Source organism: Sphaerodactylus townsendi, linkage group LG02 (genome assembly GCF_021028975.2).
Source record: "Sphaerodactylus townsendi isolate TG3544 linkage group LG02, MPM_Stown_v2.3, whole genome shotgun sequence".
In the NCBI taxonomy this organism is placed as follows: domain Eukaryota; kingdom Metazoa; phylum Chordata; class Lepidosauria; order Squamata; family Sphaerodactylidae; genus Sphaerodactylus; species Sphaerodactylus townsendi.
The window spans coordinates 36,850,174-36,868,349 of NC_059426.1; the positions used below are offsets into that span (position 1 = coordinate 36,850,174).

The 18,176-nt window shown below is 45.3% G+C and overlaps 1 protein-coding gene across 4 annotated transcripts in view; it reads left to right on the plus strand.

Annotated features, from left to right (window-relative positions):
* ITGB6 (integrin subunit beta 6) overlaps positions 1–17,786 on the plus strand; it is a 94,337-nt gene extending 76,551 nt beyond the window's left edge. For all 4 annotated transcript variants that reach the window (XM_048486340.1, XM_048486339.1, XM_048486338.1 and 1 more), the window contains 4 exons: positions 2,250–2,347; positions 10,740–10,859; positions 11,690–11,856; positions 15,478–17,786. In XM_048486340.1, the coding sequence (XP_048342297.1) occupies positions 2,250–2,347; positions 10,740–10,859; positions 11,690–11,856; positions 15,478–15,576 (484 nt within the window). In that variant the 3' untranslated portion in view covers positions 15,577–17,786. The remainder of the gene's footprint in view (positions 1–2,249; positions 2,348–10,739; positions 10,860–11,689; positions 11,857–15,477) is intronic.
* The last annotated feature ends 390 nt before the right edge of the window (positions 17,787–18,176 follow it).

The following is an 18,176-nucleotide window of genomic DNA, read 5'->3' on the forward strand; positions in this document are numbered from 1 at the left end:
ATTCCATAGGGAGGGAAACTGGCATGGTATAGCCCAGTCTTGTCAGATTTCAGAAGCTAAACATGGTCAATAATTGGATGGAAGACCACCAACGTCTTGGAAGGCAATGGCAAACCATCTCTGCTTTTCACTTGCCTTGAAAATCCCTTGCTTGGCCTGCTGTGAGTCAGCCATGACTTGATGGGCCCTGGCGTGAGTTGGAGACTGAGTTGGAGTTGGAGCAGTTTGCATTAAGAGAAACCTTATTGGAAATGTTTTTAAATACCACTAGGAAAGTTGAAAACATACAATAAAAGTGCTTACCATTTAAATAACGGTTTCTGAGCACTTCACGTAGCTAACTTGCTGTAATCATGACAGCAGTTTTGGAATTTTGAGAAAGGGCCATGGCTGCCACCACAAAATGGCTGCCAAAGGTTAACTCACACAATGGCTGCCATGAAGGACAATTAAAAATGGTGGGAGATTCCCAAGCCCATAGATATCTTAACTATCAACAATATTTCAGCATTTCAAAGTGCTGGCAAAAAAGCAGCAGACTTGCTGATTAAAGATAAAGGTAATGTTTATTAGGAAACTACATTATAGATGGGAAAGCAAAGAGACAGCAATCGCCTCTTACTGCCTTGGTGACTAAAAGGAGAGTAGAGTGACTTCTGAGATGGAGAAAATTGACTGAGAATATCAGTCTAAGGACAAACAAGAGGTAACAAAAGGACGGAAGACCCTTAACCTTACATCCCAATCTAGCTGCCCACTTGCCCAACCATTTTTAGGGTCTTTTTCTCATTTCTTTGCATGCTAAACATTGCTAATTCCAACACAGAGGGCATTTGGGGCTACAGTGGAAAGTGAAGCTGTGAAAGTCATGATCCGCGTTTAAGAAATCCTTCTTCCCATGGAAAGTCTCCACTGGAATTCAAGCTGTTGATAATTGACAGTTTTCCAATCAAAAGAGCAATCAAACAAAATTGATTTATTTTGCACAGCTGCCAAGTTGGTCTATGCCAGCAACTACTGGTGCAGAGCCATGATCTGGACTACAATAATAAGACAGTGACTCAAATAATGACGCTTTGCGAGTCAAGCAGTCATTATGCCTTGTATGAAACACGTTTGCTGGAATAGTGATTCATGGGATGGAGCTGAACTGCTTGAACTATGCTTGAATTTAAACTTCCTTACAAGTTATTGTTAAATTAGTCATTTTTTTCTGGTTTCTGATATGAAAATAACTTTCTCATATTAATGTAATTGATTGTTTTCTTTCACAAAGAAGCCTGAACTGGATTCTATCCCAGATGAATCATGCAGACCTTTCTACTAATTTATGTGGGTGTTGGATCAATCAAGAGTTTTTCTCTGTTTTTTTTTTAATCCCTTAGTCATTTGGTGAATTAAATTATGCTATTTCAAAGTCACATTCTGTTTATTTTAACTAACATATATGTTTTTACCCGCCGACATGTAATATTGTAGTGGCATCTGTTAAGAGAACCATATAATCCACTTGAAAAATACAATGCCATTATTCTATTGATGTTACACTTGGGTAAATTATGTCCCCAGGTTTGATACTAAATCAGAAAGTATGGTCCAAAGGAGAATGAGGTGCAGTTAATCCCCTTCCACTTCAATGAAACTCTAATAGGGATAACTGTGGAAAAGATTTTCTGTGTAATCCTTAAAATGCTTTCCTGGGAGTAAGCTCTATTTAGTAAATCTGACTACAAATCTGAGTAGAGCAACTTCTGATTGCTCTCTACAGGTGTAATGAATTTTGGAAGAAATATATTTTGGCAATCAGCTGTTTTATTAAAGACTTTGTATAACCTTGCTAATGATACAACATATTGAAATTTTAAAAAACCAAATGTTATCTTCATATAACCACATTCATGAATGATGTTGCCATGGGGTGCTGTGTGGTGCTGTACTGCCGTGTTCTAGCAGCATTCTCTCCTGACGTTTCGCCTGCATCCGTGGCTGGCATCTTCAGAGGATCTGATTCAGAGGATCTGATGTTGCCATGGGTTCGGTTTATATCTAATGGGAGCTTGGAGGGATAGAAAGAGCACAGAACATCTGGACTACCAGACATTTATTTTGCTTTTTGAATGCAGTTCATGTAAAATAATTGTTCATTGTGACACACACATATACCCCGAGAAGATTCTTTGGATGATACTTCTAAAAGTTGCTGTGGCCTCATAACTAAGATTGATGAGCTGTTGAATCATTTTTCACAGGAACTGCATAGAATGTTATTTAGCTACTAACGATCAGTCACAGGAAGAATGCATTGAAAAATGTAAACTGGTTCATGTGATCATCAGTAGCAAAGAAGGTTGGTATGTTTACTTATTTTTATTGCTCCGGACATGATAATAGGGACTTTGTGTGAGTTGTGGGAGAAGGGTGTACGTCCCTTGCTGCTGCTTATGCTTACACTGTTTTAGTAGATTTCCTGTTTTATATTTTAATACATATTTTTTCTATTTGTACATCAGATTAAGCCCTAATATGGAGCAAACTAAAGCAACTCGAAATGTTATAAAATGAATAATACAAACGCAGACTTTTAATTTAGCCTTTGGATTGCGCGTAGGGCTCTTGTAGTTTCCTAACTAGCTTACTAAGCAAAGAGCAAGTCTGGTGTGAGAGGCAGGGCCAAATGAATTCTCAACAATCTGATCAGATATTAAGAGAGACGGATAAACATTTCAAGGCTTAATATTTTTTTAAATCTAAAATCCATAAATATCTTGTGCAATAGGGCTAAGTTCTAGCCGCAAAACATCAGTCAAAAGACAATTAAGCCTTAACAAGTCAGAGCAGGGCAGCCAGTTTTTACTCTGCTGCACAAAATTAAACTTCTAAATCTGTTTGTAAGGAATTCCATAGACGCAGAAATAAAAGGCTTTGGGAGTAAAAGTCCATTTATTAAGACATCTTAGAAAGCTCAAGTACACGCAGTGGCAGGAATGACACTTCCCGCCAGAAGCACAGGTTATAATACCAGTCACTCCCCATCCCTTCCTGCTTCCTATATGGAACAGAGGCTTCATCTCCCTACGTTAGAAGATAAAGTCTCCACGATGCATCTGGCTCCATCACCGGTCAGGAATGCACTCAAGTCATTTCACCATCAACACCATTGAACTCTTTACACTCTGCCTCTAAAGAAGACCCTCCCCCAGGTTTGAAGCGAAAGTTGCCGTAAGTATAATAAGGGTGGGGCTTCCAATGTTTTCGGAATAAACCCATTGATTATACCCAGAGGAATATCCCACCCAAGAAAACTAAATATTGCAAAGCTGCTTACATTAAAGCTGAGAGTCCAGGATAGCCGCCAATTTCAGAGTGCTTGGCCATCAATAATAGTCGTACCGGTCGCGCTAGGCATCGAAGCTGGAGCCTCCTTGAGCAAGCTGGAATGGAAGACAGGATGGATGTTACTAAGAAAGAAATCTACGGCAGTGACATCATTAATCACTTTAGTAATCCGAAAGGTCCCACAAATCTCTTGCCAAGTTTGGAATATTTATGCACGCCTCTGAGATTTTGTAGATAAATACACCCAGAGCCCACACGCGAGGGAAATCCGGCTGCAAGCCTATCCGCCAGTAAAGCCTTTGGGAGTCTTTGCTTGTTGTTGTCTGACCGCATCAATCCCTCGCTAGGATGAAACTGTTGAAATTTGGGGTCCAAAGCATGCCGCGGTAGTTGTGGCGGAAGGATGGACTATCAATAATTTCAAAGGGGTTTTGTACTACTATGAACCGCATTGTTGTAGGCGCATTCGAACGGAATAAGCTCGCGACCAATTGTCTTGGTGGTAGTTGGTAACAACGCAAATACTGCTCTAGGGTTCGCTCGTTTTCTCCGCCTTCATTACTTTGAACGCAGGGCTGGCGATGGCCATGCCCCCAACAACTACGCTTCCAGAACTTTGATGAATTGGGGTCATGGGTCGGAGACCACTAACGGGCTGAGTGGAGACGGTAAACATGTTGAATAAACAGCCGCGGCTTAACTTAGGAGCCGGAGGGGATGGAAGACATGGAATAAAATGGGCTTGCTTTAGAGAATAAGTCTACACCACCCATAAAACCGCATTGCCATGACTTTCGGCAAATCTGTAATGAAATCCATGGAGATGACTTCTAAGGGCGGAAGCTACCGAGAGGTTTCAATAGTCCATGGGCTTTCCCCGATGGTTTTGGCTTCTGCACAAACCGAAAGCAGCCTTAATGTATGCCTTCAATGTCTTTACATTGCGCTACCAATTGCAGAACTGCCTTCAGCGGCTAAGTGCAGAGTTTTCAAAAAGCCAAAATGTCCAGCCGAACGGGCATCGTGGCAAGCTTCAAGAACTTGCTTGCGGAGGGGGGGGAGGCAGGAATCCTAATCCACATTGTGGCAGGAATCCTAATTCATCTATATTCTTGTGCAGTGGACTCCCTTTAGTCTTACATGAGTGTTGAATGTTACAGCGAAGCCCCAAAGAGGGTCTGACCTTCCCCTTCTGGATCTGGAGAACCGGCAGGAGAATCGGCCTTTGGTGGCTCTTTCCGCCCCTCGTGATCAGCACGAGTCTTCCCTTTATCCGTTGAACGAGGGATCGATCTACCACAATGGGGACTTCCATGAGTCGCTTGGGGCTGGTCCATGGATCGAATGGATCGGATCTCTACCCGCTCGCAGGATTACAAACCCTCAGATAAACCTTTGTCATGGAGGAGACGGGCTTGACCACCTTTCATAGCGGCAACCCAGGAATCCATTGAACGATTCCTGGACTCGTATTTTGCGATGCTCCCATGTCCACCAGCACAGCATCAGCTCCTCGCCCAGTGACACCGATTCAACCCGGAATTGGGAGGGTATCCGCATCGGCCTCCCAATCGACCCCATCCCGTCCGGGCGACCAAACCTGAGGTGGTGTTCTCGGGAGCCACCGCATACGGGCGCTACCGTGTCTCCCGAGGCTCAGCTTCCGATGACGCTAAGAGTCTGAAGAAAGCCTGCATTCAGCCCGACCGGCTTCCTCTCCCATCGGTGAGAAGACTGGGATGAGGAAGCAATACCGAGATGCCCGCTGCATGGAACCGCGGAACGCCAGCTATGGGAGGAGGAACGGGCACAGTTGCAGCCAAGAGCGCCAAAACCTGCAGAGGGACCGGGAACAGTAACGCTAAAGAAGTCCAGCTCGAAGTTGGTCGGTATAAAGACGCTGCCCAACGACAATATGCCCAGAATCTGTCAGTCCATGATAAAGTCCGAACAGTCCAGACTGGATTTACAACGGCAACGCGAAGCTGCCTGTGCTCTGGCGCACGCGAAGTGAATCCTACCGGGCCCTTAAACGGGACTTAACTAAGGTTAGAACGGAAAGCTGCTTTGCACGACACCAAGATGCATTGACTCGCAGCAGAGTATTTCGGCTGTTGAGAGGTCCGCTAAGGAGGCAGCAAACCGAAGTCCTGCTGGAGCCTATGCTGTTACCTATCATGCCGGTGCCAGGGGGGGCCACGTGACGGGTCCTGCTACTCCAAACGCCAGCGGCACCGCCACGCCTGCATTCGCCCCGGCATAACAGTTGCCCGCCCAACCTGCTCAACCAGCGAACTACCTTCCCAGCAGGCGCCAAGAGCCGGGCCGAACGGGCTAATATCGCCTCTATACCAGCCCGTTGATGGGACCGCCTAAACTTCTCTTATCATCTTTGCAACTCAATGCCCACTTGAAGATCTGTGATGATCTATACCGTCTGAACGCTAAAATACGGACATCGTCAGTCCTGGATGCTACGGCAGCCGACTGGTTCTCGCGGATCGTTTTGATTTGCAGGATGAGGACTCTCGCATGCCCGCATTCCTCCGCTTTTAAGAGCTGCCAAGATCCAGGCCGAGAATGAAGCTATCCCATCTATCAAACCATCCAGCAAGGCAACCGCCCATTTGCAGAATTTGTCCGGTGGACTCATAGCGGCGTTGCCCCATTCTCCTGAGTGGGCCTGAATCCATGAAATGCGTAATATTTCTGATGCTGTGGACAGCAAACTACGCAGAAACGGTGTTTTTAATTCGGGTTCCTCGCATCATTGCAGATTGATCCAGTTAGTCTCAAGTGGTCTCGCTTTGGAATACGCCGTCAAGGAGGTCAGCCCCACGCTCTAAAACCACTACTGTGTCCACCAACAAGTCCAGCCGCCCTACCAAACCAATTCTTCGCCGTCAGCCGATTTGGCTGTGTCTTTACTGGGCGAGGGCCAGGTCAGCCTGTACGCCAACTGTCCCAAGAAGCAAAACCAACCGGGCCTTCCAACTCCTCACAGACCCGCCGGCCAAACCACCACGAGATCAGGGGTCACTTCCCACTGGCTCGCCTAAAGTGCCGGTGACCGGCGCACCCAGAGGAGGGGAAGTGCTGTTTGCCTTTCTTCAGCCCCTGAGGACATGGGGCCCGACTCCTGACGCTGGGTGAGTGAAGGCAGCGCCCCATTACTGTTCGAAGCATTTCTACGCACCCCGGCGAAACACACTCGCATTATAGCCTCAGCTCAGGGATTCTGCTGCTCCCACTGCTTAATGCGCCTGCAAGAGGAGCTAGGTCTAGATCGTAATTCCCCTGGCTAAGCTCATACCATTCACCCAGATGGATTCTGCAGCCCCTCGAAACGAAGGATCGCCCATAGTACAAAACAACACAGCCGGTTCTCCTCCTCGCTAAGTGCCTCTAATTTCATTGGGAGAAAATTAGTTTCGCTTTTGCCAGTGGCCAAACACTCCATAGTTTTGGGCATGCCTTTGGTTATTGTTACGAACCAAAATCACTTGGAAAGAAAGGATCCTAGAATTCACTGACCCTCCCTGTAGAACACATGAACTGGGAAGAAAACCCACCATCTCCTGACACATCCCCCCCTCCTCTGGCTCTCAGTGATTGCTCCTCGAAGTCTATTGGCATCATCCCACCTGCATATCAGGATCTAGCCAGAGTTTTTTCAGGAGCAGGAATGGCGAATTGCCACCCCACAGAGACACTGACTGTAAAATTGTCATACAACCAGTACAACTACCAAGGGTAGAATCTATCAGAGGAGTCCCAATGAGGAGAAGGAATCCTTGTGCTCTTCTTAGAGCAAGAACCTTGCTCGCTGGTTCATACGGCGGGCTACCAAACACACACACACGCTGCCTCCGCTTTGTTTGTCAAAAGAAAGATGGGTCTTTCTGCTTTGCACAGATTATCGGGTTCAATGCGTCTCCTGTTCATCAAATATCCTTTTGCCTTTGATCAAGGACCTTTAGATGCACTCGCAAAGGACGATTTTACTAAATTGGACTTGAGAGAAGCTTTACTACAGAGTCAGAATTCGAAGGATATGAACACCCGACCGCGCTTAACACGCAAATTTGGACAATTTGAATATTTAATAATGCCATTCGGTTAAGTGGGCCTCGAGCTTTCATGGCCCTTTATCAACTAAGTCCTCCATGATTACTGTACAAGGAGTGGTTGATACTAGATGACGCTTTAATTTACTCAAGAACTATAGAAGAGCATGAAATATTGGTTCGAGAGGTATTGAAACGCTTTGTTGACAACAACTCTCTTTGCCAAACTCTCCAAATGCTGTTTTCATCAGACCTCCATTGACTATTTGGGTTATCGGATCTCGCTCGAGGGCTTAACAATGGATCCTGCTAAAATTGAAGCAGTCCTCCAATGGCTCGCCCCCCACCAACCGCAAAGAACTCCAGTCGCTTCTTGGTTTTGCTAATTTCTATCGTGGATTTTATACCCCCCAATTTGTTGAACTTCACTCTCCACAGACCTCTCTTACGCATCTAAAGGTAAAGATCCACTGTCCGCCAAACCCGGGGCCCCTCTTTCGGTCTGAGAAATGTCAAACAGCCTTTCAACTATTAAAAAATTCATGCTACTCAATCGGAATCCTATCCTAAAGCTAATCTCTGACCCGATCTCCCGCTTCAGGTTCACGTGGACGCTGACAAAGCACTTTGGGGCAGCCCTGCTGCAGAAAAAAAAATAAAGATGGTAGACTGGTTCGGTGCTTATTTGTCTAAAAAATTCTCTGCGTCAACTCAACTGGACTGTGGGAGACAAGGAGACCGCGGCCAATGTGCTGTAGCATCTAATTTGGCGCCACTGGCTGAGGGGCTAAACACCCCTTTCAAGTTTGGTCGGACACATAAAACCTGGCAGCTCTTTCACCCTCAAGATGTCTCCGCAAAACAACTTCTGCTGGGCCTTTATTTTCTCGCTTTCTTACTCCCATGCGCTTTGGGAGTAAAAAAGTCCATTTATTAAGACATCTTTAGAAAGCCTGGTACACGCGAGTGGCAGGAATGACACTTCCGCCAGAAGCACAGGTAAGTTATAATACCAGTCACCCCATCCCCCCTTCCTGCTTCCCATGGGAACAGAGGCTTCATCTCCCCAAGAAGATAGTGCCTCAACATGCATTCGGCCCCATCGCCCGGGCTGTGGAATGCACTCAAGGTTACTTCACCATCAACACCATTGAATCCTTTACACTGTTCCTGTTGTTTACTTTCATGCCATAAAAGATTGCTTGCTTAGTAGCACTACCACCTCTTATTTTTAAGACATGACCCAGGACTTACTGAGGACATGGTTGCTACTGGAAGAGGGGAAAACAGAGGACCCCTTCTCCTCATGGCCTCCCGAAGGTGAGGCCATTAGAGGCCTGGGTGGCGTGGAATTAGGTGGCAGGGGCACAGCTGGAATGGCGTGGTCATTTAAAGCCACGCAAGGCCTCTCTTGGCTCCTGCTTGCTTGCTACCCTCCCCCCCCTTTTCTTTGCATGTTTCTGAAGGGTTGCATGTGTTGCATTTCCTTGCATGTTTCTGAAATGGCTCTCATCTGCTGAGTGTAGTCGTGCCCGTGGAGTCACCGTAAGGACGAGACGAGACGCGGAGATATCATCTGGTGGAGAGATCCAGCAGCGGGAGCGCGGGGTCCGTGATCCTGGCAACTCTGCCGCGTGCTAGTTCCTGGCACCTTTTATTAGGGTTTCTCTGGGGGCGGGCAAAGGGGTGGATCGGCGGGAGAGCGGGAGAGCGGGAGACCGGGAGATCATCAGGTGATGCATGATCTCATCGGGCTGGTACGTGCAGGAGGAAGCGTCCGTGTCTGGGCCTAATCCACACCTGGGGGCAAGGGCCCCATTATCTCTTTGTCTGGGACACCTGGTGGCTGTGAGCCAGGTAGTTCATGACCTGTGACTCACCGGGGGGGGGATGGGGGAGCGGGTGCGACCAGAAGGCCGTAGTTGGGCCGGCATGCCAAGCACTCTGCCTACGGTTCTGCTGGGTCAGCGGCTCATCCCTACACTGAGTAAGGAATCCTATTGGAGAAGGCCAAAGTAGTACTTTCTTCAACAGAAAATTCCAGAAAGGGAACTATTAGGACAAACCTAATTTCCTGCCCAAAGTTTGTGCAATAATTTTTCCCTCAGGTACATACATATGGAGAAAAATAATTTGTAAATAGGATCTTTTGCCCTGAGTAAAAATTTTATTTGCTATAGTCCATTTGACAAATTTTCTGTTTACCTCTCCAAAAACTGGCTGATGCAAATTCTGGAAAGTAAAGTGTTAACAATTTTATTCGAATTAATGTTTGGTCAAAAGCTTTATTAGACATTACAATACTAATTATATGAGACACAATAGTTTCAGAAGGCAAGACGTTTGTATAATGTTGCAGGCAACAAACGATTTTCCATAGAATTGCCTTAACACAGTAGTTTTCCTAGTTTGGCTATAGATTTCACAAAAAATTCAGTGATGGTTACTATCTTAAATGGAGTTTGTGGGCCGAGACCTTGAACAAGATATTGTGGCTTTAGTATTCCTGGCCTTAGAGCCAGTAGTCTCACATTCCATTCTTCTCATTTCTTTTTTGTAGTCTATCACAGTTCCCTCACACATACTCCACCCCTTCCAGGGCCTCTTGAATGAGCATCAAAGGTTCTCTACCTGAGAAAGTTTTAAGTTAAAAGAGTTTTTGAAAAAAAGAAAGACAGAATAGAACTATATTTAATTCAGCAAAAAAACCTTTGTTCTTTTTTAATTAACACTTTGCCAGACAGTATTATGATAATCCAGTGGTTCTCATTTTTTTAATTCTGAAGGTATCTTTAATTGCAATGAAAATGCAGATTTCATTGCCCTTTATAAAAGCATTTAGGAAGCAGTAAGTGGCAGATCTTTTGAAAGAGATCAGTATCCATTTGATGTGGGAATATACAACCCTGAAACACAGACGAGACATTCTACCAGTACCAAAAAGACAAAGAGAACATATAGTTAACTTTGTACTATAATCAGGGCTATTATATTCCTTAGACAGCAATGACAACTCTTTTGGAAGAGCTTCTAATTCATTGAATTTCAAATTACTGTAGACTTGATGGGTTCTGTTGATGGTCAACATAGATTGACAACACCTGGGCCTTCTCAGCTGAAACTAAGTGCAAAGTCTAACAAAAAAAATCCTGAGGCAAAACCTTTTAGTGATGGAAGAATAGTATGAAATTCTTTTAGGTATTTTCGCCCCCTTCCCCTCTCCCACCTTTACTGTCTGTTGAACACAAGCCTGATGTTATAAATCCTTTTATCTTCATGGTTACTGCTTGATGAATTGAGTTTGACCGGTGGGATGGGTTTCTTCCTCCCTCACAGAAAGCGTGAAAGATAAATCTGTCCAGTGTTTGTTACAAGGGGAGAATGAATGTGTTATCACATTTGTAATGGAAGATGACGAACAAGGAAAAACAACCATTCACAGCATAACACAGAAAGGTAGGTTGTTTGGCCTTGGTAAATCATCTCTTATATATACTACCAACATGAAACAGTCAGATTGATATGTTACGTGTTGTCTGATATTAAATTTTAAAGGCAAAATGCTCCTGAAATAGTTGTTCTTCCCAGCCGTTCATGAACAAGAGTCAATAGCTTGCATCCAGGCCAGAAATTCCACACTGCAAGGGATGATTTTCACCAGTTTTCTTCTGCTTCTATTTCTCCCATACCCCAAAAATAGCATTTCAGGAGGTGGAGGGTATTGGACTACTATAAAAGGGGGAAATCAGCAAAAAAAAAATGCCCCTCACATAGTTTACGTAGAAATTCTGGGAAGATTCAAATCAGTAGTATGGGGTAATGGCTAGTATATCAGACTAAGCTCTGGAGACCTGGGTGTGGATTCCTCCATCAAGGTCACTGGTTGGGCCAGTCCAAGGATTTGTCATCTTCCCTAGGCAGCAAGGGTAAGCTGCTGCAGGCCCTTTTACACCTACTCTCAAGCCACAGCTTTGGCTTATTATGGTGCCTTACCTCCCAAATTGAATTTACTTAGAAGCAGATATGTTCACCCTTATTCTTTCTTTCCCAGCATAGAAGGACAATCTGTCTCCACCCTTCCCTCCCAGTGTAAGAGGGAATGGAGGGAGAGAAGAAGCCATTCCTTTCAGGTGGCTAGCTGGGACGGAGATGTGTTGTGTTCTGTAAAAATGCTGTAAAAAAGCTGGGACGGGATGTGTTGGGTTCTGTAAAAATTCTGTAGTTCCTCTTGAACTTGGGAGTCACATTTGGGGTCCATGGTCACACCTTTTCCTTTCTTTCCACAGACTGTCCACAACCTCCAAACATTCCAATGATTATGTTGGGTGTTTCTATTGCAATCTTCCTCATTGGGGTTGTCTTGCTTTGTATATGGAAATTATACATTTTGTTTCAAGATCGCAAGGAAGTTGCTAAGTTTGAAGCAGAGAGATCAAAGGCCAGATGGCAAACGGTATATAACATTTTGTGTCCTTGTCTATTCAGTGGAAAACTCATGACTACCACAAATTTAGCTTTGATTTTGTTTCTGGAAACTATCTACATGTTCTGTGTAGTAAGCAACTGACTTCCTAAACAATCATTTAGTGGGGTAGTATTGTGATTATAAATTATGGGGAAGAACAGTGCCGACCTGATGTCCATCATTTACTGGAAAAGAAAACTAGGAATGTCTGAGGACACTTCAGTGTTTTCTCCCAAATCCCTTGGGTATGTAGAAAATATATTCATATCCATGAGTTTGTCAAAAATTAAAGAACACATAGCTGACTCAGTGGCCCTTTCCGCACGGGCTGTTTACAGTGCCCTAGGGATGGCAAAAATGCCATCCCTAAGGAGCTGTTTGCATGGAGGGTGCAGCTGCTTCGCAGCCGCGCCGCCCTCGCTCCCCCCCAGCCGTGCAAAACCGCCATTTTCCCAAATCGCTCCCCGAGCGAGGTTTTTGGAAAATGGCAGCTTCCAGCCGCTGCCATGCTAACGGCAGCGGCTGGAAGGCGCCATCCTTCCCCCCTTTCCCAATCGACTTACCTTCCCTGCGACCTTCCGGCACATCGCCGAGGCCTGGGGACACGCCTCCCTGTCCTGCGACTCCGGAGCGGTCGCGCAGGGCAGGGGGACATGTCCCCTGGCCTCGGCAACACGCCAGACGGTCGCAGGGAAAATACGTCGATCGGGCAACGGTGCAGCACAGCGCCATCTTCCCTGTCGTTACCGGGACTGTTCGTGCGAACGGTCCTGGGGGGGTTGCGCCGGACCAACCCCCAGCGTGGCCATGCGGAAGCAGCCAGTGTCAGGAGGGAAATTGGGAGCAGGAGGTATCTGACCAGCATATCAGTTGTTTGAGCATACCACCTCTGTTGCAAGTTATCATAATATGAAAAGCTGCTAACTCTATGACGTAGACCAGTTTGCTTATGCAAGGCAGGACTAAAAACTTCCCTGTAAAATAAGAATCACAAAGGTTGCCTTTAGATATCCTATTAAAGAAGCCACGAGAACAGGGTTCAGTTTTCAGTTCAGCACAAAAGCCGCTACGTACCCCTTCATAGTGAAACAGATTAGTGGTTCAGATAGCTTCCGAACAATACTATGGTATCATGACTGAGACTCATCAAGATCGAAAGAGCCTATGTTCTTCTTCCCACTTGCTTCCATCATCAGCATACATCATTTGAAGATTGTCCTCAAGTTGAAGGTGTGTTGCAGCTTACTATCTGAGCGGTGAAAACCATTTTTAAATACACTCCTTTTCCCTCAGATGCTAAAGCTATGGAAGCCTAAATCCATACCATTTGAGGCCACAGGGGAAACTCACATGACTGAGTAGTCTGCCAAAAATTCCTTTATTTGGAAAACTAGGAGAAAGATTCCAACCTAGCTTTCATCCTGATATTTATATGTGTGTGAGAGTGAGTGAGTGCGTGTGTGTATGCTTTCTTCTTTACAGAGAGAAAAACATTCAGTTTTTATAAGCCTCTACCTATACAGTCATTAAACTCCAGACTTAGGCTTACTGCTTCCAAGAGAATTAGGACCATCAATGTGAATTGTTTCAGAAACATAATAACTTCACTGAGGAGGACTCAGGCAGCCCAGTCCAGATGAGAGGGGCTAAATGGTTACTGGAGTCAATGCAGGCTCATGCCAACATGTTTACTCTTCCAGCCATTGTAAGGGAAGACAGGGAAGGGAAGACAGACTTATACCAACCAAAAGGCTGGAAGCTGTTATTCCCTATGGAAGACTTCCAGGTAGCTGGGGAATCTCTGGCTTCTCCTGCCTCCCTGTGCAGCCAGGACCCCCTCTGGAGGTGGCAGGGCAGCAGCAGCAGCATTCTCGGCTGTCTCCAGGAACTGGATTGGACTGTAACAGTGGGTGTTTCCCAACTCACCATGATCCCCCCTATGCCGCGCGCCCGGGCAACCCCACGACCCCGTGCTCTGCGCGGAGTCATCAAAAGGCGCCGTTTTCTCCAGCGCCAGGAATGCTGCACGCTGAGGGGTCACAACAGCGGCAGCTTCGGGGCGGCTGCGCTGTCGATGCCCCTGTCGTGGGGAGTGCCCCGGGACCCCATGCTACTTGAGGAGATGCTCACGCCAAAGGACCAGGGTTTTTCCCCCATTTTTTAATAAAAGGCTTCTTTTTTAACTAGAGTTGCCAACACCAAGTTGGGAAACACTTGGAGATTTTGGGGGTGGAGCCTGAGGAGGGCAGGGGTTGGGGAAGAAGGGAATTCAATGCGGTAGAATGCCATAGAGTCCACCTTCCAAAACATCTGTTTTCTCCAGGTGGATCTCTTTGGTGGAGTCCTCACAGGCCAAAAACGGCACCCCTGGAATGGTAAAAACACTGTTTGCACAGCTTCTGCCTCCACAACGAGGCAGCACTGTGCCCCTCCAGCCACTGGGGTGAAACGTTTCCCTGCCGATGCCATGGGAACATCACCAGCTTTTCAGCGCCTCCATTTCCCCCCACAATTATCTTCTCTCCCCATGGAGCTCCGCAGGGGACCGAGAGGCATGTCCACGCTGCCCTTCAACCCCCAGCGGTCACTAATGTGCACACTTAAAATGTGAACCATTTCTCTTTTGCACATATGTTGATTGGAGTAGCAAAATTCACCTCCGGGCGAAATCTGAAGATATATTGGAATTACAATTGATGTCCAGACTATAGGGATCACTTCCCTTATGGCTGCCAAACTCCAGGTGGTAACTGGAGATCTTCCACTATTACAATTGATCTTCTTAAGACTAAAGTCGATTCTCCTGGATAAAATGGCTGCTTTGGAGAATGGACTCCATGGCCTTATACCCTGCTGAGGTCTCTCTCTTCCCCAAATCCTGCCATACACATGCTTCTTCAAGGAATTTCTCAGCCTGGAGTTGGAAACCCTAAGATAGATGCAAGTCAATGGCAATGCAGTCATTTGAGAGGATTTTTTTTCATGTCTCTGACATGTATCTTACTACAGTATTCCTCCTGGTCTTTGAATTGTGTTTCTGATCCTTGCACTTTTGATTTGCTATCCACAGTGCCAAAATTCTGACTTAGACATTATGTAGCTATAACTATTTTTATACCCATGGCTGCCTGACATATGCTTTGGATTGCAGAGAGACCACTGCTTGCGACAGTTTACTATAATCTATAGAAACAATAATTGAACATTAAGTCTGCCTATTAAGAATGGGGCTTTCCCCACTCACCTTCTGCTGCGCGCTACTCCGGGAAAGTAGCGCGGGGTGCAGCGGCGCTCCCCACTTGCAAGGGCGGCAACCATGCAGCCGCCCCGACGCTGCCGCTCTTGGACCACCTCAGCGCACGTCATTCCTGGCTCTGAAGAAATGGCACCTTTTGATGACCCCGAGAGCGCACCAGGAATGACGCGCACTGAGGGGGCGCGAGAGCGGCGCGCAGCAGAAGGTGAGTGGGGAAAGCCCCGATGAGTTAGGTCACCAACCTTAACAGGTGTAGTGTGTCATATTGCATCAGCTGGGATAAAACTAGCAATTCGTAGCATGGAATCATAAGTGAAAATAATCAGTTGAACCTTGTTTTTTGCCTTTTTCAGGGAACAAACCCATTGTACAGAGGCTCGACAACAACATTTAAAAATGTAACATACAGGCACAAAGAAAAGAGAATCGGATCTGCCACAGATCTTTACTAGCAGCCACAGCAATTCAGCCCTGAATTAGCAGCTAAGGGTGGAAAATTAGTTTCAGAAATACTGACATGTTAAATTGAATGTTTTAAAAGTAGATTGGTTATCATACTGTGAGTGGTGCTATAGTTCAGGCTGAGAAAATACATGATTGGAAGGCTCTTGGAGCTGAGACCTTATCTGAGGTGGGGAGTCCATTTTCAGGAGGTGGTTCAGAAAAAAATTGAAGATCAGAGTTTGACACTACAAGGAGAAACCTGGAAAACATCCTTCCCCCTCCTCTCAAATGCTGCAATCTAGTTACTTCCTTTCTGGTTTGCAGTGAAGCATAACTCGAGAGTGTGCTATTGTAGTGAGTGCATCAGACTAGAATCAGGCAGGCTTGAGTTCAGATCCTCGCTCTGCCATGGAAGCTTGCTGGGTAACCTTGGGCCAGTCACACACTGTCAGTCTAACCTACCTCACAGGATGGTTGTTACAAAATGGAGGATAGAACAATATAAGCCGGTTTGAGAGGGGGAGATCCAAGATGGCAGTCGGGACAAAGGTCTTTTAACCGACTCTCTGCTATTATTACTATTTCTCTCATTTCAGCCGGTTTGAGTCCCTATTAGGAACAAAGGCATGGTATACGGCTCTGGTCCCAGCCTGGTGGAACGCTCTTCCTCCAGCTGTTGAGTTCCGCAGGGCTTGTAAGATGGAGCTGTTCCGCTGGGCCTTTGGAGGAACCGGCTGCTGATGGTGCCCCTCCTCCTTTGGCCCTTGACATCTGGGCCATTTGTCATCTAACGAGACTCGCCATGCCTCCCTTTTGGGGGGGGGAGGGAATTTTAAAATTGGAATGCTGGACGCCACTCATATCTCTATTTTACTGAGATTCATTGTACAATTCTTGGAATTAATTTTTAGTTTTTTATCGCTGCTTTTAAATGTTTAACTATTTTATATTGTTACCCCTACATGCTATACACCACCCAGAGCCCTTCGGGGATGGAACGGTATAAAAGCCTAATAAAATAAATAAATAAAATAAATAAATTAAGTTAAAAAATTAAATCCAAAATTGCAAACAACACATTGTCCTTGCTCTGAAAATGTACATATTGGGCAATAGTTCACTATGGCAGATATGCTTATGTCATTTGGAAGCTTCAAAACAAGCATGTTAAGTAAAAGCTGTGTACATCACAGTAGTAGATAAATTAAACAGGATGTAGCCGCCAGGATGAATCGAGGCCTTGATAACCGCAAGGTTGGCACTTTTTATTGGCAGGATTCCTATGACTTTTAAAACCATATAACATTACTGAATCTCCAAAGCCAGGAAATAGTGTATTATTGAATGGTTGCGTTTTATGAATGATCAATGCCTGCTAAAGAATGCGGGGGGAAACACTAAAAGCAACCAGTTTCAACAAAGGCAAGTGTCATTGGTTTTGGATACCATGGAAGATTTCCATGTGTGTAACAGTCCTGCTAGAAACACTAAAATGACTCTTATTTCTCTGCTTGCAGCAAGTGAAAAGAATTGTATTCTCACTATCTTTGCTCTATACACAAAACACAGCATGAGAAATTTGTTCAGATAAAATTTGAAAACCAAATTGAAATCTTGACACCTATGTACATTCCATTGCTCTATACCCACCTTATGTGTGTGTGTGTGGGGTGGAGGCTTGTTAGAAATTATGTTTAAGCACTACATGTCCCTGAAAGAAATGTGCCATTGCTTGTGCAGATGGAAGTGTGCTAGGTACATTTCCTTTCCACTGATATATCACTGGATCTATCCTGATGAGTCACTCAGGTATCCACCGTTACTTTCACTATCCATTACTTTCACTAAAATCCCAGGCGCAAGCTTTCAATGGCACTTTATACTACATCGGCCAGAGAGGAGGGCCACCTACTTCTTTTCAGCTAAAAAAGAAACACATATCTTTCAGTCAGATTCTAATATTTCATGCTATGGGCAAACTTTCACTGTAATGTTACTCAAACAATGAATGTATGTGTTGAAGACACTGGAAATATTTTGGGGTTATTTTTATTGAAATAATGTTTGACCTAAGGCTGGACCTTAAATGGGGGGCAAAACAGTTTAGTACATGTACTGCTACTTACTGGAATCTTGGGCATTGTTCTGGAGCACAACAGGAGTTCATGTATGTGTGAATGGCCTATATTAAATTGAAATAAACACTGTTGTAAAGTAATCTTTTGTTGTGACAATGATATGTAAACAATTGGTTTAAATGAATGAGTCATGCAATTTTTTTAAAAAAAAGTTTAATACAAAGGACCCCAAAGGGCTCTGTGGCATTGTATCCTACCGAGGTCCATCTCCTCCCCAGACCCCCCTCCCAAATCTCCAGCTATTTCCCATCCCAGAGATGGTAACCCTAACTATGCAAACGCCAGCAAAGAAAATCTCTTTGCAGTGAAGAATATCTGTTCTGGCCATAATAGACAATGTTACTTACTGCTGGATTTTTCACCATTGTCAGGCAAAATGGTTGAAATGGAGGATTGCCAGCACAGGGGCAACTTCTGTGTTTTGGGTGCTGCAGAGTTGTGCAGCCCCCCTCCCTTGTGGTGAACTCCCT